The 22,397-nt window shown below is 42.1% G+C and overlaps 2 protein-coding genes across 14 annotated transcripts; one reads left to right on the plus strand and one right to left on the minus strand.

Moving 5' to 3' along the window:
* Nucleotides 1-668: 668 nt before the first annotated feature.
* Nucleotides 669-10,893, minus strand: rpl8 (ribosomal protein L8). 3 transcript variants are annotated; one of them, XM_030080825.1, is made up of 6 exons: nucleotides 10,888-10,893; nucleotides 4,027-4,170; nucleotides 3,788-3,929; nucleotides 2,155-2,373; nucleotides 1,824-1,939; nucleotides 669-865 (listed from the first exon to the last, which is right to left on the minus strand). In XM_030080825.1, exons 2-6 carry the CDS (start codon nucleotides 4,162-4,164, stop codon nucleotides 707-709), a joined length of 774 nt encoding a protein of 257 aa, XP_029936685.1. In that variant the 5' UTR covers nucleotides 4,165-4,170; nucleotides 10,888-10,893; the 3' UTR covers nucleotides 669-706. The 3 variants fall into 3 exon arrangements, with proteins under 3 accessions (XP_029936685.1, XP_029936683.1, XP_029936684.1); XM_030080823.1 differs by lacking the exon at nucleotides 10,888-10,893 and adding an exon at nucleotides 4,778-4,876; XM_030080824.1 differs by lacking the exon at nucleotides 10,888-10,893 and adding an exon at nucleotides 4,289-4,313.
* ddx3xa (DEAD-box helicase 3 X-linked a) lies at nucleotides 7,977-22,103 on the plus strand. Of its 11 annotated transcripts, XM_030080812.1 has the most exons (22): nucleotides 7,977-8,142; nucleotides 8,234-8,307; nucleotides 9,246-9,297; nucleotides 9,595-9,642; nucleotides 10,462-10,521; nucleotides 10,921-11,013; nucleotides 13,118-13,291; nucleotides 13,669-13,804; nucleotides 13,897-14,004; nucleotides 14,105-14,204; nucleotides 14,361-14,496; nucleotides 14,734-14,831; nucleotides 14,948-15,046; nucleotides 15,174-15,334; nucleotides 15,472-15,616; nucleotides 15,714-15,858; nucleotides 16,231-16,281; nucleotides 17,759-17,940; nucleotides 18,384-18,501; nucleotides 18,645-18,798; nucleotides 18,894-19,015; nucleotides 19,208-19,293. In XM_030080812.1, exons 2-22 carry the CDS (start codon nucleotides 8,263-8,265, stop codon nucleotides 19,291-19,293), a joined length of 2,313 nt encoding a protein of 770 aa, XP_029936672.1. In that variant the 5' UTR covers nucleotides 7,977-8,142; nucleotides 8,234-8,262. The 11 variants fall into 11 exon arrangements, with proteins under 11 accessions (XP_029936672.1, XP_029936682.1, XP_029936671.1 ...); XM_030080822.1 differs by lacking the exon at nucleotides 16,231-16,281 and adding an exon at nucleotides 11,109-11,180 and having other exon boundaries at nucleotides 7,977-8,307; nucleotides 19,208-22,103; XM_030080811.1 differs by having other exon boundaries at nucleotides 7,977-8,307; nucleotides 19,208-22,103.
* The last annotated feature ends 294 nt before the right edge of the window (nucleotides 22,104-22,397 follow it).

The following is a 22,397-nucleotide window of genomic DNA, read 5'->3' on the forward strand; positions in this document are numbered from 1 at the left end:
TTATGCGACTCCTTACCAATAATAACCTGATGACCCATTTATGCCCCATACCATGGTTTTGACAACTGCACTGGTCTCTTGCTTTCAAGACCGTGAGCTCAGAAAATTGTCCAAACTCTCCATATATTTCATTACCAGTGTACTTTTCTTTGGCTTATGGATTTATTATATCATCTGCTGCTTGTCCCAACTTTCCTGTAACTAAGGCTCCCTCTAGTGTGTAGTCTCACCACTTTGTGTGATACAGCACTATCTGGTCTACACACATTTTTTGGCACTCTTGAGCTGCAGTCACAACTATGGCTAACATGTTATACTGCATCCAGAGTCCCACGCTTGGAGCAGTTGTGTTTGTGCAGAAGTAGTAAGCCTAAACTGTACCTAGCCTCATTGTCAAAACTATATGGAGGTTTCCTAGTCTAGCCTAAGATCCTAACCTCATGCTTCTAAGTCAAAAGCTCTTCAGGCCACAAGACTAAAGAAACAGATGGAATCAATACATTGACTGATTCCCGACTGCCCCTTTATTTGAATGATGGATGTTCATCTACTTTTGTATCCATAAACTCCTTCTAATGTCTTGACTATCCACTCATTTTTGTTTCAGGGCAAGTTAAGACTTGTGCAATAAGAAAATGTGGCTTCACAAAAGATGCAAATGAGTCCAATTCTTTTGGGACATATTTTATTACCAAGAAATGCACAATTAGTTTTCTTTCTCCTGGACGGTCTTTGTTCCGCGCAGTCTGCCTGTACGACGGGCAGCAATAAGACCGACCTTGCGACCAGCAGGTGCGTCCCTCCTGATGGTTGAGGGCTTACCAATATGCTGATGGTTACCACCACCGAAGGGATGCTCAACAGGCTGAAAAGGGGAGGGGGAAAAAAAAAGGACAATGTCAGTCTCAAGAGGAATGTAGAATTTTATGCTGTGTTTTGCACGTCCTTATAGAAATCTGCAACCCCACCCCGGCAGGTCCAAAGAATAATGCAGTTATACTCATTGAAAATGTAATTTGTGCTCTGGCCTCCAGTTTTGTGGGACCTGTCGGGTAGGGCCTTTAAGGGCATAGTAGCTCTCAGGCAAAAACTCCAGCCCAATGCTTTTCTTTTACTTTGTGCTGTGATATCAGTCATGGACTTTTGATGACAATGGTTTGGGCTACTGAATGCATTTTGCTTTGTTTCAACACTGCAGGAAATGGCTTTAAGTAAAACCTATAGGGAAAATGTTCCAAACAGGTGCCAATAAGGCTTTAAAACATGATCAAGCTTTGTAGTCATTCAAGGACCCTTATAAGTGTGAACCTTGTCAGTGCCACATCATGACCAGGTTGATGACACTACAAGAAATATGGTTATTTTATGTGAGCAGTGTACAGATTATAGGTTTCTGATAGCTGCATAGACTGCACTTGGCCTTAAGACTGACACTTAGCACTGTTTTTTACTTTTATACCTACATGCAAGGTCTACCTGCCTTTTGATCATGAATTGCTTACATACAAAGCACAAATATACTAACGAGGAAATCACTCATTAAAATGTTATTAGGTAGCATTTCTCAGACCCGCTGCATGTGGCCTCGCACTTTGAGACCCACTCACGTAACTTAACCCTGGCATCGGTCTGTTGTCTCTCTCATGTTCACCTTGAATCTATGGTACAAGCCTAAGTGAACTCCTACCTGAGGGTCTGATAGAGCTCTATACCATAAACCCATAACATCTCAAAACTTTCTTTCATGCTTTTGTGAAATTATTTCTATTCAGTGGGTCTCATCAGATATTATCCACTCTAATATGAAGTAAATGTGTACTTACGTTCATAGCCACACCACGGACACGTGGCCAGCAGTTCCTCTTGGCCTTGTACTTGTGGTAGGCACGACCAGCCTTCAGGATGGGCTTGTCAATACGACCACCTCCAGCAACCACACCTGGCCAACACAGGGCACAACCATTCAGTGGGTGCACTGACAGTCCCATTCTGTGGCTGCCAAAATCCTGACTCGCATTTTGTTTCAGTGTTTAACCATGTACATCTAAACGTATAATACTGTATAATCAAAAGCCTACAGATACAATGCATATTTTCCACACTAAAAGCAGCTGGGCAGCAACAGCAGTTCTGACAGGAAAGCAGGGTCCTCACCAACGACAGCTCTGTTGGCAGAGGAGATGACTTTCTTGGAGCCAGAGGGCAGCTTGACTCTGGACTTCTTGGTCTCGGGGTTGTGGGAGATGACTGTGGCATAGTTTCCTGAAGCACGGGCCAGCTTGCCCCTGTCACCTGGCTTCTCCTCCAGGCAGCAGATGATGGTACCCTCAGGCATTGTGCCAACGGGCAGGACATTGCCAATGTTCAGCTGAGCTGTAGGGCAAACAAAGGATGGATGGTTGGTTGGTTGGTTGCTAGCGTTAAACAAGGGCTTCATATTCAGACATCAAGCCAACATTAATGTCACCCACATGCACCCCTGTCAAGATTATGGCAATAACCATCAACACTATGTTTCACAAAATGAACTGCACAGCCAGCAAAATTAACTACGAGCCCACCAAACTGCTCCTCGGGTCTTTCTGCAGACTGACAAATACAATCCAACAGTAGTATCCACTTTTAATTAGAATACATAATTTCCAAGTGATACTTTTGAGGTCATATACTAGTTTAGATCTGCGAAAACGCCTTAGATTGAGTTTGATGTCATTGCTAGTCACACGGTACACAGCTTCCTTATGCAAACTGCTCTTCCAAGTTTAAAAACACTAGATGTTGTCCTGTGGGTCGAGTCAGGACAACAGAACATAAACAGGCTGAGCTGCCATCTCAGTGTCCTTTTATGCAGTCATGTATATAATTTGGGATTAACTGCTAAAATGCACTTTACAATAATCATACAAATCAGCGCTTACGACATTTGGACTGCACTCATTCTTGTTTTGAGTGGGGATACAATGAACTGCAATGCTATTTTTTAGTTAACAGTCTCCAATGGTGGTGGTAACTTCCTTGCTGGGGTGGTAAAGCGCTGTTTAACGCACATTATACCCCTTTAGAATAAAAATCCGAGTTTTTCCAAGATTTCCGGTACTAGGATTGTTGATGACCCGATTCAGACTGCCAAGTCTATTTCAGGTTTTTCCTGAAAAGCTGCTAATCCAAATAGACCAGCCAAATCCATGGATTTAAAAAAAAACATGGCAGGCAAATTATATCATGACCTGCTGCTATATTTCTCATTTTTTGGCAGGTAGTTTTTTATGTGAGTTCTAATCGATTTACTGTTCTTAGTACATTAACCTTACACTGTAGCTCCAATAAGGCAAACACAAGAAGGATCATTTGGCTGCAAGTGTGTGAATCTGTCATTACGGTCGCTGACAAGACACAACAGCATCGATTCAAAGAAATTAAAACTCAATAAGCTTTTAAGAAACAAACAGGGATTGTCATGTTAATTGTAATGACGAAACAAGTCAAATGCACCCTTATATTTTCCGCATTAGTAAACAAGGGATTCACTAAGTAGAAACACATAAAAGTACTGACAACTCTAATAACCCCTCTTTGCATGTGATTCATGTGTTTGTCAGATGCATTCGGACAATTCAAACTACTCTGGTACACAACTAACACCTAGGACTGCTGTGCTATTGCCTGGGCCAGTATCAAACCAAAGATAATTCCTCTAAAAAGCCGAAATAGCAGCTCAGTTTGACCATATCACAGAGAACAAGGGTGCCTAATTTTAACATGTATGTTCCTTGTTCAGCCCTCTTACCCTTCTTGCCACAGTAGATGAACTGTCCGGTGTGGATGCCCTCTGCAGCAATGAAGAGCTCCGTCCTCTTCTTGAAACGGTATGGGTCACGGAAGGCCACTTTGGCCAGGGGAGCGCCACGGCCGGGGTCATGGATGATATCCTGTCAGGGTGACAAAGATGGGAAATAAAAACATGTCACACCTCAACAGTCACTGACAAATCTGGTGGACAACAAGACAAAAAAAAAGCACCTTTACCTTCACAATCCCCTTGATGTAACCATGACGTTCAGCAAAGTCAATGTGGCGGAGTTTAGCAGCACCTTTCCTGTGCTTCACATGGGCTTTGAACACAGAGCCCGCACCTTTTCTCTGTCCCCTGATCACACGTCCCATCGTGTACTAAAGAAAACACACAGAGATTAGCCATAAAACATGATCCCCCACTTTACCAGCTCATTTGAGGGACAAATTCCCACCTGCACAGGCTGAAAACAACGTGAAATAAACGATTATTTACCCAAAACGTCCTAAACTACCTGTGAGTCAAGTGCCACCAACTATGTGACGTTAGCTTGCCGCCGTGGCTCGCTAAATTAGCACCGGTGTGTAATGACTGGAGCCACAAGTTGTGGACGAATTAAGCAAATGATACTCAGAATAATTATTCCCACATTCACAGGTTATAAAGTTGCTTGTTAAACATTGACAAATCCTCTCAAAGTGCTGTCAAAGGGGCTTATGTTAACCATTAGCACACAAATCTACAGTTAGCTTTTCGGCTAGCACACACCGCTAGCGTCAGGCCATGTCATCACCGAGCGGCACTCAACTCAACTCAAGATTAGGTTTATGCTTCAAAACAAACAGCTATCTTCAAAATCGCCAGCAAGGCGTATTCTTTAGTCTTTATTACAAGTTTCCTTGCGGAGTTCTGGAGTGGATGAGCTTAATATTAACATGATTTAGGTCAGATTTTGGAAAGAGAGTCATGTAAACGGTCCCATACCTAAACCCGCTGACGGAAAAGAGGAAGTCGTAAGGACGGCACGCACGTTTTCTTCCGGGGAAATACAGAATGGGGGCCGACGGGAATTGTAGGCAGAATATCATCAATGTAAGTGGACTGGTCGTTTAGCTTCTTTATCTTTTACAGCTTTAAATAATAGCTTGGTCTATATATTGTTAATGCTGTAAACTGGTATTTTATATGTAAGTTGTTGTCAGGATATTACAGTGTAAATAAACTACTGTCTTAACTTGGAAAAATAAAAAATAATAATTACAATAATTGGCTCTGCTGCGATAAAAATTGAAATACTGAGTAGTCTGTAAAAAAAAATAGTCAACCGTAGTGTCCGTTTCACATAAATCAATAGTTGCTGCAATGGTGTTTATGTGAATTATTCCTTATCCAGCAGATGGGGACATGAGGCCTGCAATGACAACCTCAGTAAATCCATAGCAAAAACAACAACAACAATAACAACAATAACATGGGTTTAAGTCGTGACTTAAGTACAACACTTTAAAGCTTCAAAATGTTATTTTGAGTTGTGATTACAACAACAGGGAATCTCCTCAGAAAAGAATGAGGCAGAAAAACTAGAGGAAATTAATCCCACTAACCTCGAGGGATCAGAGGAGGAGGAGGAGGAGATCCGCTGATGTGGGGCAAATGTCTTGAAAACAGTTGCAGAATACAGTTATATATGAATATTAAAGGTTATTTTTATTTTTATTTATTTTTTTGGTTGCAACCTTACATAGCAGCTAGACAGCTATCCACTAGTCAAGCAACATTTTTTTTTTAATGTGGGCAGGTATAATTTAGTGATTCATGTATGAGGAAATACACCCAGTGCAGTTATTGAATTAGTGATGATTAATCATGCAGCTGACTTAAACACCCCACCCCCCCTCCGACCCCACCCCCCCACACACACAATCAACATGACTCCTGCTTGTGGTAGGCTGTTATAACGCTATTTTCCTGGCTCGCAGAGCTTGTGACACCGGTTCTGTCTTGGCCACGTCATTAATTAATTTAACTGAGGATTTATTGCTTTATGTCATTCGGTGTTGAATACAAGCAGCATTTCCAGGTATGAGTCTCACCGATCACCTGTCATTTCGGAAATATCTCACCATTTGACCTCTCTCCCAATAGCCGATTACCCCCTGGTGCACCTTTTATCCCCATAACATATGGTCTCCTTCCTCAGCCTCCACTCTAATGGTACAGGGAGAAGACAGTGCATTGTGTAGGCCCATATGTACAGGCAGCCATAGGGAAGGTGGGGGTGGGCTAAGACAGAGAGAAAGAAAGAGAGAAAGGAAATCCTTGCATGTACAGACTCAGTAAGAACAGAGAAAGGCTGCCAAGAAACCACGCTGCACTTTTTAATCACCTGCCAACTGCACCAAGACATCAGAGACGTATATAGTAACCCACAGATTGCAGCCACCTAAATACAAAAACAAAACAAACAAAAAAAAACTTCCATATGTGCCGGGTGATACACAACAATGTGTAAACACAGCAGTGTGATTTGTGAGCTGCTGTCCAATGGAAGACAACCACCTTAAAAACTGTCACTCACCTGTGTATTCCTGCATGGACCTTTTGCATCGACCTCTGTACATAAACATACATCCAAAACAAATGTCCTTAGATATATTAATGTAAAAACAGTTGCAATGTTTGTGTAGTTCCCACTTATTTGTTTTTACTTATTTGCATTTATGTACATTTTATTTAACTGCCTTTAGCAATGCAAATGTCTTTCCCATGCCAATAAAGGCCTACTTGAATTGTATTGACGTGAACTGTATTTTGAGAGAGAGAGAGGGGGAGGAGGAATGGGGCATGATGGAAGAAGAAAAAGACGGGAGGGAGGCATGGAACGGCTTTGGCTAATGCCTAACCCTGCCTGATCCTACAAAGGCCATGATTAGCAGTCACCCCAGATGTCATGTCTCTCTTTTGAATAGCTTGGAGCCGCTCCTATGGAAATAATATTGTGTGTGTGTGTGTGTGTGTGTGTGTGTGTGTGTGTATGTGTGTGTGCTAAGACCCCCTCAGCCCCAGCTTTCCCATAGGAGTTTCAAAGCCACTTGAAATTATTGTACAACGCATAGGTCTTTTATTAACATTAACATTATCATGTTCCCTTCAAATTTACTAACATTTGTTAACAACTGGTGTAAATTTGACTCAAGCAATTTAAACTTTCAGAGAAATTATTATGATAAAAAATTGTCACCCAGGTTTATGAGTTTAACCAAACATACATTTTATACATCAAAATGCTTGTGGGAATAATATTTTTCTCTCTATTTAAAACTGTTATAATTGGCCTTATAGTTCATGTCTCTTGCAGTATCCAATGTATGTTAAAGTTCAATGCTTCTTGTGTTATTCAGAACAGCTTGACTGTTAGCAGAAGGTAAACAAAGCTGGAACCAGACATATTTTCTCTATCTTATTTGTTAGGTCTATTGCATTAGATACAAGCCCAATCAACATACATACACATAGCATCACACATTCCGAGATCAAGGCATGGACAGTGGTTGGCCTGTCCATGTCCGGTAACTGGCCAATTATTCTCGGTTGCATTTAAAGTCCAACCTATGTACGGGGCAGGCCCAAGCCCAAGAACATAAATGTGTATCATTTCCTGATATCGACACTCATTCTGACTGAGATCCTGCGAGAGCTCTGTCACACTGGGACCAGCTGCTTTGCTTTACATGTGACCAAATAAATATTATATCTGAGAGCTGAAGATTGACTCCGGTCTGTCCTTGGGCATTCAACAAAAGAATCGGGTCCTAACAAAACTATTAGATTCAGCAGACATTTAAAATTTACTCCAGGTATTCAGCTGAAGTTTTTTTTTTATTATTATTTGTTCCTTTCTTTCCTTTCCCTACATTTTATTTATTTTTCTACTATTTTTCCACTTTAGTATATTTTCAACAACTCTTCCAATTAAGAAAATGTAACATGAACACATCACGGACTGGAAATGACTCAAAAAAAGGAAGGAAAAAGATGTAGTCGCACAGATAGTTTTTTTTTTTTTTTTTTTTTTTTCCTTTCTCGGCCTCGCAAAGCCAAGCTGCGCTGAAACCTCGCGAGGTTTGCCTCATGAGAACACGGGCCTGAGCAGTGTTGGTGTGGTAATATCTCGCGCTAGCTGAGCCGCCAGTCGCTCATTCCACCACGGTCAGCCAGCCAAGAGGGGGTCCGGACAAATTCTTTCATTTGGGAAACCCGACAGCAACATTTACCAATAACTAACAGATACATTCGTTTTATTTATTTAAAGTAAACGTAGTTAACTTATTTGGTAATCGTTGACTGAAGTACGTATTTTGTTTAAAAAGATAAAAGGAAAAAAAAAACACAGCTACAGCCTAGCTAGTCGTGCTAACAAAGAAAATCCTTTCTCTCCAGAAATAATCCCCCCACTATTCTCTTTAGTTATGAGTCATGTGGCCATCGAGAATCCACACGGTCTAGATCAGCAGGTGAGTACTTTCTTTCAGTTTTCTTGTGTTTTTTCCATGTTACAAATGCAAGTGAATTTCTAATTTCTTGGTTAAGGTTACGGCTTTCGTGCGAAGCTTCGTTTGCTCGCTCGCTAGCCTCGGTTGCTAAGCTAACGTTGCGGCTGCTAAAATGGTGGTGATGATGTCGCCGTCGAAAAAAAAAATGTGATGGCGGAGCTTGTTACGAGCTTTGCCAGTCGGCTAAACTACTCAAACTGGGTGATTTTCAGCCTTTCCCATTTTTAGAGGCGAATACTGTATGTTTTTGTAGTATGTTAAGTATATTTTATGTGAAATAATATCGCACACTTAACGGCTATCGGCGAGGTTAGGACACCTCGACGCCGGCCGGTATGCTAACAGCTTAGCTAACTTTGGGCCCTCTCAACGTGAAACGTGGCGCAGGAAAAAAATGTTTGTTGCGTTTTTTCCTAGTTAGTGTTACTTTACTTGTGTGGCATCAAATAAAAAAATGTTTTCCCTCAGTCGGTGTGTTAACCAACCCGCGTGTTTAGATAGCCACCTGCTTTCCCCGTCTTATCTCTTTTGGTTTGTCAGCATTTTCTTGCTTAAGGCTCACGGTGGGTGCCAAGTGTTGGATAACGTCAGATAGGTGGCACGTAGGTGGCTGGAAACCCAAACCCACGGAGAGTATTCAGTGTAATGGATGTTAATAGTATGTTTTAAATACCGCCCGGTAAACTTAATCTCAGCCAGCATCATTTACTAAAATTTTGTGATGGTTGAGTAATAAACCGCCTCAGTGTCATGTTTACGCAATGCTTGTACTTTTCCGTCAACGTCACTCACTCTTACGCTTTAGCTTGATTCATAGCGTCACACCCATGCTTTAGAGGCTGATTGCAATTTAAACAAATGTAAACAAATAGTTGTCCTTTTTTTTTTATGTTTTGCAGCTTGCTGCCCTAGACTTGAACTCAGCTGACGGACAAGGTGGAGGCACCGGCAGTAAGTATAAACCCTGATTTTGCTTGGAAATAGAAATTCAGCCAGCCTGTAATTTTTGTTTCTTTAAATTTCATGTGTTTGTATGTGTGTGTTTTTTTTTATTTTTTTATTTTTATTTTTTTTAATTAAATCAATGTAGAGCTGTGTAATATCAAACTAAAAAGAATTAACTTTTTGTCAGTGCACTCTGCATTAAAGGCTTCTGTTTTGTGGATGAGAAATATTTCACCGAATGTGAGTTTACCTATCTGTTTGTAGTCTGCATCATTATTTATATAATTATTTATTTTTACCCAGGACGCTACATTCCACCTCACTTGAGGAACAAAGATGCTTCCAAAAATGGTGAGTTTACTCTGAGCCATATCAACTCTTGTTCCACTTGTAATACTTAATGTTCTATATTAATGCTTACAGCGTGTTGAAAGCAGGCCAGTTTGAGCCAGTTCCTAGATGTGAACTTTTGCAGTATAGACAATGAGTGCATTAGATTTGCTGCTCTTTTGACCCATGCAACTGAAGGAGAGTAGTCTAATTTTGGTAATGCACAGAACATGGAGAAAAAAAAGCTGCCTCAAGTGGATTTTCTGTGTCTGTGCATGATAGCTGATACTGGCACTGCTAAAAGTGGTGCTTATTGTAAAACCAGTGGCCTTTTATTTCAGCCCCTGTATGATCACACTTAAACAATGGAAATGGGGCACAATTTAGAGAATTTTGTACTGTCTGCAGCCTTTTCTTCATTTTTATTTTTCATTTTCTGGCTTGTGAAAAGGTCTCTGGTGAATGCATAGTCTCAAAGGATGGATTCTGCAGGGCAGAGTGTGACATAAAATGAGACAGGAACAGCTGTTGACTCTTCTGATTAAGGGTTTCCTGTAGGGGGAAAAACATTACTTGAACACCAGTGTTGACACATTAGATTTGTGACATTATTTTGTTGCCAGAACAGAGTTGCTGTGTATAATACACAGCAGTCGATAAAATGTTTCTGTATTTGCTTTGCCTCTTAAAGGCTTCAAATCAAGGTATGTGGAATGCCAAGCACGCTCACAAGTCAGATAAATGTCAATTTTGATAGAATTTTGGAATCATGGTACTGACTCTTATTGTGTCATTACACACTTGACGTTTTTTCCGTTTTGCTGTTTTCTTATTCCACAGCAGGAAATGCTTATTCCGCTGGTAGACAGTGCGGTTATTCAGTGGCACCAGTAAACCTCTGTAAGTCCCTTCTGTCTGCTTTCGCTGAGGGCAACCTGCATTCCCAGATGCATGAAATAGCCACTTACACACCAGCAAAGGCAATATGAAGGGGGAGAGGGTTAGCGCATAGCTATACACATCATACATAAGGTTGCTCATGATAATTTTATGTGCATTTCTCTGCTGTGATACTTGCAGTGACAGTTATGAGGATGCTAAAGGTTAAAAGCATTTTAATGTAAGCATAAGATAGTTAGGTCAATGGTTTTCTTTTTAACAAGCCAGGGATTACATGCACCTGAATTTTTCATGTATTTTTCAGTGTGAATTTGGAATATATTAAGGAACCTTCAGTACCTAGAAAAACAATTCTGCAATGCATACCAAAACCCAGATTTTACCTGTAATGTCCCCAAGTTTCTTCTAAGCAGTGCCCACAACCGTGGCAGGCAGAGCGTCAGCAAAGACACAGAAATAACTATTCTCCTGGATGGGATGACTGTAGAACTGGTAACTATTAGTGTAAAGTCAACCTCAACACTCATACTGCATCAGCCAGTAATTATGGGAGTCTTTTTATAGCCTGCTTCCCTACCCTTGCTTAGGTTACCCAAGACTGACTTCTCAAGAGCTTGCCTTTTACCATGCCTACAGTGGGGGTTGGCCAAACAGATGTGGTATACCTTCACCTCTACCTGCATGCCATGCCACCTACTTGTTGGCTGTGTTCAACAGTAGAACATCGCTGAACACTCGAGCTCAAACAGCCAGGCATAAATCCGTGCATATAGCCTACGCTTTGTAGCGGCCACTTATATAAACCAACAAGAACCTTGGCCTAGTGCAGTGTTTGTCAAAGCTTACAGTTGATGTTGCTCACGATGCATGGTGTTGGTGCTTTGATCATTCTGCACTGCACCACTAGTATGGCTGTTCTAATAATGGTGAGGTACAGTGTCTGCACTTGGAAAGCATTCACATACTTATTAGACTTTGTGTCCATGATTCCATCACTGGTGCCCCTTAAATTTATGTAAATTATCATACAGTTACAGGAGAGAAATCAAAGCATTGAAATTCCCTAGCAGGGAAACAGGACTTAATGCACTTTCATAATTTTCATGATGTGCAGTTGAATTTTTTTTAAAGTCCTTATCAGGTCCACACAACATTTCTATCTGCCTATGGCAGATAACATTGGGCTATGGTAGCCCCACAGTGTGGGCCATGTGAGTTGCTAGTAGATGTTGAGCCCAATTTTGTACATGGACGGACCATTGAACACCTTTTTGTCATAACCAAAGTAAGACTTTGTCTTTGGTTGTGATTGACTGTTAAAGGAAAGGGTCAATTGGGTTTCCAACTTGATTGCACTCACATTTTAATTTTTGGTGAGACTTTGCTGTTGTCCTATATTTGTGTGATGGAGAGCTCAAGGTAATTCCTCAAGAAATTACAGATAGCGGTCAAAAGTTGAATGATTTTTGTGACTCGTCTTTCGTTTTCAGCACTGTCAGGGATTTTACAGCCTTTTCTAAAGATTTTTCACTTCTGATCCATGCATAGCTTGCATCACTAGATGTGAATGAGTTTAATATTTCTGGACATGCGTTTGTCAGTGTATCTTGGTGATGTGGTTTGATTTTGAGACATCTGAGATGCTGTCTCTGAATGTTGGCCTCTGACCCTGCTGCATGGTGTGCTTGGCCATGTTTGCAGAGTGCACAGGGCAGTGAATGGGGTTATATGTGCACAACCCAAGCTACAGGCAAGTCTAAAATATCCTTGCTGGTGTGTGCCTGTTTTCCTAAAAGCATTATTATGCTTTCTCTTGATGTGTACTTGAAGCAGGCACTGCAGTGAAAGGACTTATTGTTCCACAGGTTCAACTTTGATTCTAGATCTGTGGTAAGGAGGATCTATCTATTAGCTGGTCCAATCCTGTATCACCAGCGTTGATAGACTAATCTGACCCTAGATCTGTGTGGCTGGGCTGTCCCCTCATGCTGCTGTGGCATAGCCTCTGCTAGCTAGCAGGCCTTATCTTGGCAATGCTAACTGTCCATTGTCCCCCACCAGCCTCATCCCAAGCCTGCACTGATAGCAGTGTAGCCAACGATGGGAACGATGACACGGCCAGTGTGCACAGCTGGGCAGACCGTTGTGGTAAATGTCCTCCTTAGGCAGAGACAGGGCCTAATGGGTCTTTTGGGACACACAAGGCCAACCCACCCGAGTGAAGAAGGAAAAATCGATTATTTTTACGCTGACTCCTATGTGCTTTACGCTCCTTCCAAGTTTTGAGTGTTTGAGGACCTAAAATGTTCCGAGTAATGACCATTGACACAAATTTTAGTTATTATGAGGAAGCAGCATTTTCATATGTTCATTGAATGTTTGAGAAGTTTTATTTGATCATGGTTGCTTGTAGCCTGGCTCTGTTATAATACACTGAGCTAAAAAAAAAAAAGGTCAGCACTGAAATTGACACTGGGCTATTAAGTGCTATGAATAAAGCCAAATGTGCAGCATTCAGTGACACATGATATTTAGCATTATGCTGCACTGTACGCTTATTCACAAACCTCTTTATTTTTGTTCTCTCCTCATGAAGATTCACCTGGATGGGACAGTGGCCGCAGCAATGGATTTGTGAATGGTTACCACGACAACCGCATGAATGGGGGATTTGGAGGGCGTGGACCTCCTCGCAACGATAGAGGTGGGCGTAGCGGCTACCGCGGTAACAGGGGCGGAGGCTCGTTTAATCAACCACTGCAGAATGCAGGTGGGGAAACCTGTTGTGCCTTAGACTTTTCTTTAACTCTAGTCCTAGCAGCACCATGTAGTATGTTTTAGATCTAGTATTAGACCTTACTACACAAAACCCCACTATAGCCATTACTGATAACAGAGTATATCATTTTGTAGTAATAAACGATAGTTTGCCGTAAAGTTAATATAGATAGGATACTGATTTGTATTCAAGTACAGTAGCTGTGCATGTGATTCATCTAAGATGAAATGTTAATTTGATGTGTAAATGGAAAGAGTCTTTATTGGATTCTTAATTGGTAAGATCCCTGAATTGATTTGTGTGACTTCAGAGTATGAGGTATAGTCAATTTTCCTTAGTTGACTGTCTGTTGATGTGTTCCTCGTCAGGGTTTGGTAGTTATGACAACAAAGATGGTGGCTGGGGAGGACCTCCACGAGATGCCGCCTACAACAGCTTTGGGGGGCGCTCTGACAGGGGCAAGTCTGCCTTCTTCAATGACCGGGGCGCAGGCTCCAGGGGAAGGTGAGTAATGTGCAAGAGTAATTGTAAAGGCTGTGTTCTTGATTACTTTAATATAGCTTGAAATGAACTTTTCTCCTTGTGTGCATGTGTAGATATGAGCGCGGGGGCTTCAGTGGCGGAGGAAACAGCCGCTGGGTGGAGGATTCCAGAGATGATGAAGATTGGTCCAAGCCCACTGCACCCAACGAGCGCCTGGAACAGTAAGAGTGACGCTGATCAGAAATAACAAAACTGAAACACAATCTTTTCACCATTTTGTCTGACCCCAAATTCTTGAACCTGTTTTTTTCCCCTCTCTAGTGAATTGTTCTCTGGGAGCAACACCGGAATTAATTTTGAGAAATATGACGACATTCCTGTGGAGGCCACTGGAAGCAACTGTCCACCCCACATTGAAAGTGTAAGTGTATGCTCTGCAGTGCTGCTCAGTGTTAGTCACGTGATTGAAAGGCTTGTATCTATTTTGCTTTATGGGTCAAACCAGTAGGCTTTGATATAAGTGAATGTAAGAAATATTTGCATCACATACTGACATTATGTCTTGATTGTGGTATAGTTCCATGATGTAGACATGGGGGAGATCATCATGGGCAACATTACCCTAAGTCGGTACACTCGCCCCACCCCTGTTCAGAAGCATGCAATCCCCATCATCAAGTCCAAGAGAGACCTGATGGCATGTGCCCAGACCGGTGAGTACTCTAGTGCATACATGCCTTACACTGAATTCCACTGCACATTAACTAGTCATTGCAAATTTGATGTGCTCACTACTACTCATCATGGCTCTGTAAGCTTTATGTTGGTTCTTTAGTTATTAGATGTAATAGAAAGCATGTTGTTAGGATCCATCCGGTATGCCCCTTAGCTTTTATATTTTAGTAGGTCTAAATGATGAACTACATGCATTATCCACTGCTGTGTTTCAGGCTCCGGTAAGACCGCTGCTTTCCTGCTGCCAGTGCTGAGTCAGATTTACACGGATGGTCCAGGAGACGCGCTGCAGGCCGCCAAGAACAGTGGACATGTACTGAAAAGTTCCATTTCAAAATGCACTCAGTGGTCACACAATTTTCTGTGCTACTCTTAGGCTTGTGCTTATAAACCTAAGCCTAACTTTTTTTTTCCTCATTTCATCTACAGGAGAATGGCAAGTATGGCCGCCGTAAGCAGTACCCAATTTCCCTCGTTCTGGCTCCCACCAGAGAGCTGGCCTTGCAAATCTATGATGAGGCCAGGAAGGTGAGCTTCTTCCTAAAACACACTGTCATATGAAAATCAAACATTCTGCTTATTCACATCATGGCCTGTCTGAATCTTGATTGTGTTGCCTAAAGCTTGATTATTTCCTTTGCTTCTGGTTCTCTAGTTTGCCTATCGCTCCCGTGTACGTCCCTGTGTGGTGTACGGTGGTGCAGATATTGGCCAACAGATCAGGGACCTGGAGAGAGGCTGTCACCTGCTTGTGGCAACGCCTGGACGTCTGGTGGACATGATGGAGAGGGGCAAGATCGGCCTGGACTACTGCAAGTCAGTGCAACACAGCCTGTGGGCTCTCGGAGTGCGACAGTCCGAGGGCTTCCAATTCGAACAGCTGACTCTGGTATCTTGTGGGGTTTTTGTTTTTGGTTTTAAGTGGTGTGTTTTTGTGTTGTGTGTCTTTGTAGCTACCTGGTGTTGGATGAGGCGGACCGTATGTTAGACATGGGCTTTGAGCCACAGATCAGACGCATCGTGGAGCAGGACACAATGCCGCCTAAAGGCATCCGCCAGACAATGATGTTCAGCGCCACATTCCCCAAGGAGATCCAGGTACAAACTTTGAGTTTATGGAATTTCAGGTAATGAGTCAGCCACTGTAAGGAGAATCGTGTGCACTCACTTGTTATAAACACATCTGGTTTTGTAGATCCTGGCTCGTGATTTCCTGGAGGACTACATTTTCCTTGCTGTGGGGCGTGTTGGCTCCACCTCAGAAAACATCACCCAGAAGGTGGTCTGGGTGGAAGAGAGTGACAAACGGTCCTTCCTCCTTGACCTGCTCAATGCCACAGGTTAGGAACACGCATACTAGTGCATGTAAACAAAAAGATTTTGTTTGTATTTATTTTTTTCATGAAGGTCACACTGGGCTCTAACTCATCATCCTGTGTTTGTCAGTCTGCCCCATGCCAAGCTAATATTGACTTGGCTACATCCCTGCTAGCAAAGGTGTGTTGTTGAGTACAACAAGACCTTGCAGTGAAAGATAAAACATAAAAACAAAACCAAATGTCCTTGTGCAGGGGTGAGCAGGCACTCAAAAGCACTTGCCATGTTTAGGGGGGTTGCTTCTCATTTGGTCTGTTAACGAAAGATGATCTAAAGCTGTTAAAGTTGTGTACTGAGCAGCCTTACGTTTACTGGACGGTTTGGTTTTATCTTAGTCATTCCCAGTGAGGTTCAGGAAAATGTGGCAGAGGCCCCGGAGAAGCCTGGTAAGTATGAGCATATCGTACTTAAGTCTGACCCACAAGCCAGAAACATCACATCCCACAGCTCATCCCGCCCCCCTGCTCCCCAGCTGACATGCCTCCTCAGTTTTGTTTTCTTTTTGTTTTATTGTTCCTTCATTTCCAGTACTGCTTGTAAGACCAGCAGTAACGTTTGCCTTGCACAAAGTTGACTGCTGAGTGAATCGGCAAATCTTGGATTGAGTTGAAATTAAGTAATATGTACTCTCCATTGGAAAAGGGAGACCTTTTGGCATAGTGTTGCTGTTTACTGTCAGTGCTAACACTTCAGTCTTACGGCTAAACATGGACTCATTGGTTGGTTGCCCTTAGAAACAGAGCCCCCAGTTTCCATGAGTCAGATGGCTGTGACACCGATTTTAATAACGGCACCAACCTGGTAGGTCATTGAACTGAATACGTTGTTGTTAGAGAGGGGTGGAATGGGTAGGGTTAGCACCAAATACCAAACTCCCACCCCTTACTGCTATTATCCAGAGGGCACTTGTTCCAAAACTCCTCAATACCTCCTAAGAAATGGCACACCATCGCCTATGTGCTGTTTCCGTGGCTACTGGTGCAACACGCACTCTTTAAAGTACAGTGATGTATAATTTATGTCATGGACAGCCTTGCTAAAGCATGCACTCATCTGTTATCACCATGGTAACAAGGCTTAGGGAGGGCAACTGCATGAAGATGGCATTGACCAGTGTTGCCAAGCTGATTTTTCCCAAAACAAATTGTCGTCTAACAACTTGGCCAATTGATCGATTTCTACCCCTGCGCTAGATCTGAAAGGGTTGGAGAATATGGAGCTTAGCCACACTGCCTTCATAGGTGGTATGTAGCCCTCCCAGAACTTAAATTTGTTGAAGCAAGGATTGAGGTTGTTTTTGGGCTTGGGCCTGTGAGTGCTTCAACAAAAGTTGCAGGGTTATTAGGGAATGATGTGACTTTTGACCTGGAATGGCCTATCCTATCCCATTCACCCTTTACCATTTTTTCTATCTCAAGCTTTTATTCTGATAGCCATTAATGCTTAATATATATATATCAATTTAAACCAAATCTTAATCAAATCAGTAGGTTTAAAGATATTACTTGTGGGCACATCTAATTCTGATAAATATTGCACAACTATTTTCACTACTGTGGGGAATTCAACTCAGAGCAAAGGTTAACAGTTAATGGTTGTCAGTCAATGCAAAGCTTCTTTATGCAACCCCTGTCTCCATTTTAAGTTGCCATTTTGATTTGTTTTTTCATGGTCTTGCAGCAGCTGACCTTGTAGTATGACAACAGTTTTGAGTTCTGCTACCATCTCCTTTCAATTTTCAGTTCAGTGTTAAATCCATCTCTGTGCATTTGTATCCAGTTCTCAATGTTTTGTCTTCCTTTTCTCCTCTTCTGCTCTCCGTCCTACTCTCCTTCCTCTGCCTTGCTCCCTCTGGCTGCATAGGTAAAGACTCATTGACGCTGGTGTTTGTGGAGACTAAGAAGGGAGCCGATGCCCTGGAAGACTTCCTTTACCGAGAGGGTTATGCCTGCACCAGCATCCATGGAGACAGATCCCAGAGAGACAGAGAAGAAGCTCTGCATCAGTTCCGTTCTGGACGCTGCCCAATCCTGGTGGCCACAGCTGTATGTAATCATGTGCAATCATTTGCACACAAAATGGAAAGTCTTTGTACTGTAGCCAGTGTTAGCTAATGTTGGATTTGTCTTTCACTGTATGAAGACGAAAACAAAAGATAGCACTCACCTAATGCACCAACAAATAGCTGTACAACTATAATGGATGGCTTTTTATACATTAGAGGCGTAGTGCATACAGAGTTGACAGATGACTGCCATTATTTATTCAGAAAATGCATTACCCTCATTATTGCATAACCTGTTTACTGGAAAGAAACAGCACATTTTTAACATAATTGATGGTACTTAAGAATACATTATACACAATTGAGAGAATTTTATGAATGCCTGATTCCCAGCAACTCCGAATGAATGCATGATTCCCAGTGTCTTTATTTTCACCAAACCTTGCCATAATAGTGTAACTTATTGTCCTCCTGTGTCCTCAGGTGGCTGCCAGAGGTCTGGACATCTCCAATGTGAAGCATGTGATCAACTTTGACTTGCCCAGTGACATTGAGGAGTACGTTCACCGTATTGGCCGTACGGGACGTGTGGGCAACCTCGGTACGAAAAGACTTTTAACCCAATTTATGATGACTGTTTTATGTAGATCTATAATTTAGCTGCTGGCTAAAATAAGATTAGAGCAATTATCAATTTTGAATATTGTGCTGTCGTATTGAAGAAAACTGTCCTGTTGTGTGCAGGTCTGGCCACGTCGTTCTTTAACGACAAAAACAGCAACATAACCAAAGATTTGCTGGACATTCTGGTGGAGGCCAAGCAGGAGGTTCCCTCCTGGCTTGAGAGCCTGGCCTACGAGCACCAGCACAAGAGCAGCAACCGCGGACGCTCCAAGAGGTACACTTCCAAAACATACACAAACACACAAGTTGAATTTTAAGACCTGGGGTTCCTCTTCAAGTCCAGCCAAATGACATCTTCGTCTTGTGTAGGTTCTCTGGTGGTTTTGGAGCCAGAGATTACCGTCAGACGTCCGGTGGTTCCAGCGGCTTCAGTGGTGGCCGCGGTGGTCGTAACACCGGAGGCCATGGAGGAAACCGCGGCTTTGGAGGAAGTAAGGCAGCAAATTTCAGTTCATGATTCATCCCGTGTGAAACTGGTGAAGTGTTCTCCAGTCAATACTGAAGTCAGTCCTCTTCTCTACTGTTACTGTTTTCAGTGGAGAGTGTATCATTTATTTGGCAGTCTGTTTTATTTTTAATTTTTATGTCACTGGCTTGGCTGACTGACCTCTGTCCCTTTTCAGGTGGCTTTGGTGGCAACTTCTACAACAGCGATGGCTATGGAGGAAATTACAACCACTCTGGTAGCGTGGACTGGTGGGGCAACTAGTCACCTTAGGAATAGGTTGCCATGCCAACCCAACCCCACGGAAACCACATGTAAACTTTAGCCAGACCATAACAACCCTCCCTGTGTAGCTTCACTGACACACAGTACATTACCAACCCTGATTCTCTGCCCTTCGCTTCTCACAAAACAGAAGTGCAGCGCGCCGCAAAGGAAAGTCACCAGCACGCGCGATCTACTGGAGACCGCAGAGATTCGCACACCTCATAGAGTGAGCATGGATGCTGACATGCATTGTCCGATAGCAACCTCGGACCTTCATTGTTAAAAGTATTTTTTCTTTTTGTGGAAAAAAACAACTAATTGAATAACCTGAGGATCATTTGTATGTTAATGTACTGTGCCTTTTGAATTTAAACAGGAAATCTATGTTTTCATTTCACCAAATGAACATGGCCAAGAGCTCTAAATTTGTTATTACTGTTATTTTGTTATTTGGTGAAAAGCATAAGAAAAGTAAAATAAGCTTGGACTTAATCAAACCTTGGCAAACACTGGGGTGTTGTGGCTCGCTAGAGTCATGATTCCATTTGAACTTCAAAATTATTGCAGGGACATCATGTAGCCTTTTCTACAGTTGAACAGCTAATGGAGCCATCACTATAATGTCCTATTCAACTGGGGCACTCCCAGTGAAGAAACCGTATTCTAATCCTAAGGGACAAAGCGTTAGATTACTTTTTTCTTTATTCGCTCACTCTATCCTGGACAGGCTCCTTTTATGGATATGGTAGTCTTTAAAATAGCCATTCCTATTGTGATCTTAATAAACACAAAAGTCATTAAGCTCAGTGCCAACACTCACTGAGGTTTAAGCGAGAATAATCAATGCTGGAACTTGTTACTCCACATTTTTCAATTGACAGTGTTGCGGCAGCTAGTATGTTACCAAGTGCTAGCTACATTAAGTGGGCGGTGTTTTTTGTTTGTTTATTTTTACTTGAGACATTTTTGGTGCAGGTGTGTGCACAATTGAAAAACTGAGTCAGTTTTTTGATTTTTGAAATGTTTCTTTACAAATATGTATCAAAACAAAAAATGCCTGCCATCTTGAAAGAGAAGTTCAAAATGGCTGCATAAGGACCACAGCATCGGGAGGGCATAGCGTGGCGTTGGTGTTTACCGATCTACCTTTAACCACAAGGCCCAGATGGTATTCTACGCTTGCAAGTGTTTTGTTTTTTGGTCAAGGAGAAAAGACATATGAACTGAGTCGCAGGCTTAACTTAATTACAAACGTTTTCTCTTTTCAAGCTGCGTTGGAGGCATGGTTCATCTTTAAGAGACAGGCATTAGAATGATCACTGAGGTTTAACAGCAAAGGACGGAGTGGGGCAGAGCAGCACTCCGACCACTGGGGTTAGGGGGAGGGGGGTAGGCGTGGGGCGCGGTTTTCAGTGCACCGCCGTTGTCAGCAGCTTTGGTTTCCATTGCTGCATATTCTAACTGTGGAGGTGGCCAAAGACGGGGAGTGTCCACTTCTTTATGGGACATAAGTACTGTCAACTCCTCTGGGAGTTCATCTGCTCAGACATGTATAACAAGGTCTGGCTCAGTAAAGCCAGACCAGGCTTTTCCTCCTCCAAGAGGAGCAGCCAACAAGAGGAGGAGAGACTGGGCATTTAACCTCTAAATGCTCCATGTTTCTCATTGGGTGTGTTGTGCCTTGAAATCTTTTTTTTAGAAAATTGAACTAAAAGCGGATGCACTGGCAGTGTTGAGAACTTGAGATTGAATGGTGCTACTTGATTTAGGTGTGTAGGCCCTTGTACGTCGTGCCCATCGAGTTTTACAAAAGTTATTTTATTGCACATCTAGAGTTTTATATAGATGTCTTGGATATGTGTCCTTAAGCTTCCAAATATTGTGTGTGAGGAGATTGTGAAAAACGCAGCTTGTTTACAAAGGGGAAGGGTTCTCAACGTTCAACCAGGATTTATTTGGGACCAGGGGATTTAGCAGTTGGGGAATTTAGCCATTTGCACACAGATTTCTAGATTCTACTTTTGCTGCTAGTTTTGTGTAATTTATTAAGCATTTTTGACAAATATTTATTTTTGTAAGCCTCAAAGTGATTCTTTGAAAGTTTCAGAAACTTGACCAAAAGACAGTACAAAAACACTGGCACTTGAATGTTGAATGTCACCTGTATGCGTGAAATTTATATATTTCGGGGTAGTGTGAGCTTTTTAATGTTTAAGATGCATTGGACTCAGTAAATAATATCCACAGCTGTTTCACGGCCTCCTCAGGGCCAATCATCTCTATTAGATTACCAATTGGCTATCAAAATTTGAAATGGAATTGAACAGACATGCCAAGGTTTGGAACGAAGTTGTCAAAAGAGCAAATAAATTTCCTAAGCGTATCAGTGCAGAAGTGTTCAGATTCTCCAGTTGTGTGCATTGTTTGATTCTTTCTCTAATTTGACCTGGTAATTATTTTTCTCCAGTGAATGTCTGGCACATGGCAATCTTTAAAGAAACAAACATGTGGTTTATTCTCTATTGTTGCATTTGCATATATGGCATCTATTGTTCTCCCTGAGTGTGGAGCAGGTCTCCATGGCAGCTACCGGTGCTGTTTGGGACGACCTGTAAACTGTGCAGGCGAAGCCCTGCCCAAGACTCGCTCCATGCCCAAAGGAGAACCCTAGAGCTCTTTAGATGTAGACTTTGCTTTCTGTACTAGCTTAGAGGCTAATGCACTGCATGGGAAATACTCAGCCGTGCAAATTGTTGTATGATTTTACCAAAATAAAAGTTGGAATGCAAAAGTATCTGAAAAATCAAGCATGTTTCCTAAAGATTTGTTTACTGTAGTTGTGGAGAGACGACTTGTAGCAGGCAGCCAGTTGCCCTGTGTGGCTGCAGGGCAGAAAGGCAGCAAAACTAAATTTGGCATAGATTGGATGTTGGAGAAGTTTAGAAGTTCTTTTGAAAACAAACAAAATATATATATATATATATATATATATATAAAGATTTCATTTGTAAAGCCAAATGTGTCAGTTGTATTATTTTTTCCTCATACCAGTTTCTCAGCCTTTTAGCTGTCATGACTATTCTGATAAAGTGATGAGTACC

The sequence above is a fragment of the Myripristis murdjan genome, chromosome 21, assembly GCF_902150065.1.
Source record: "Myripristis murdjan chromosome 21, fMyrMur1.1, whole genome shotgun sequence".
In the NCBI taxonomy this organism is placed as follows: domain Eukaryota; kingdom Metazoa; phylum Chordata; class Actinopteri; order Holocentriformes; family Holocentridae; genus Myripristis; species Myripristis murdjan.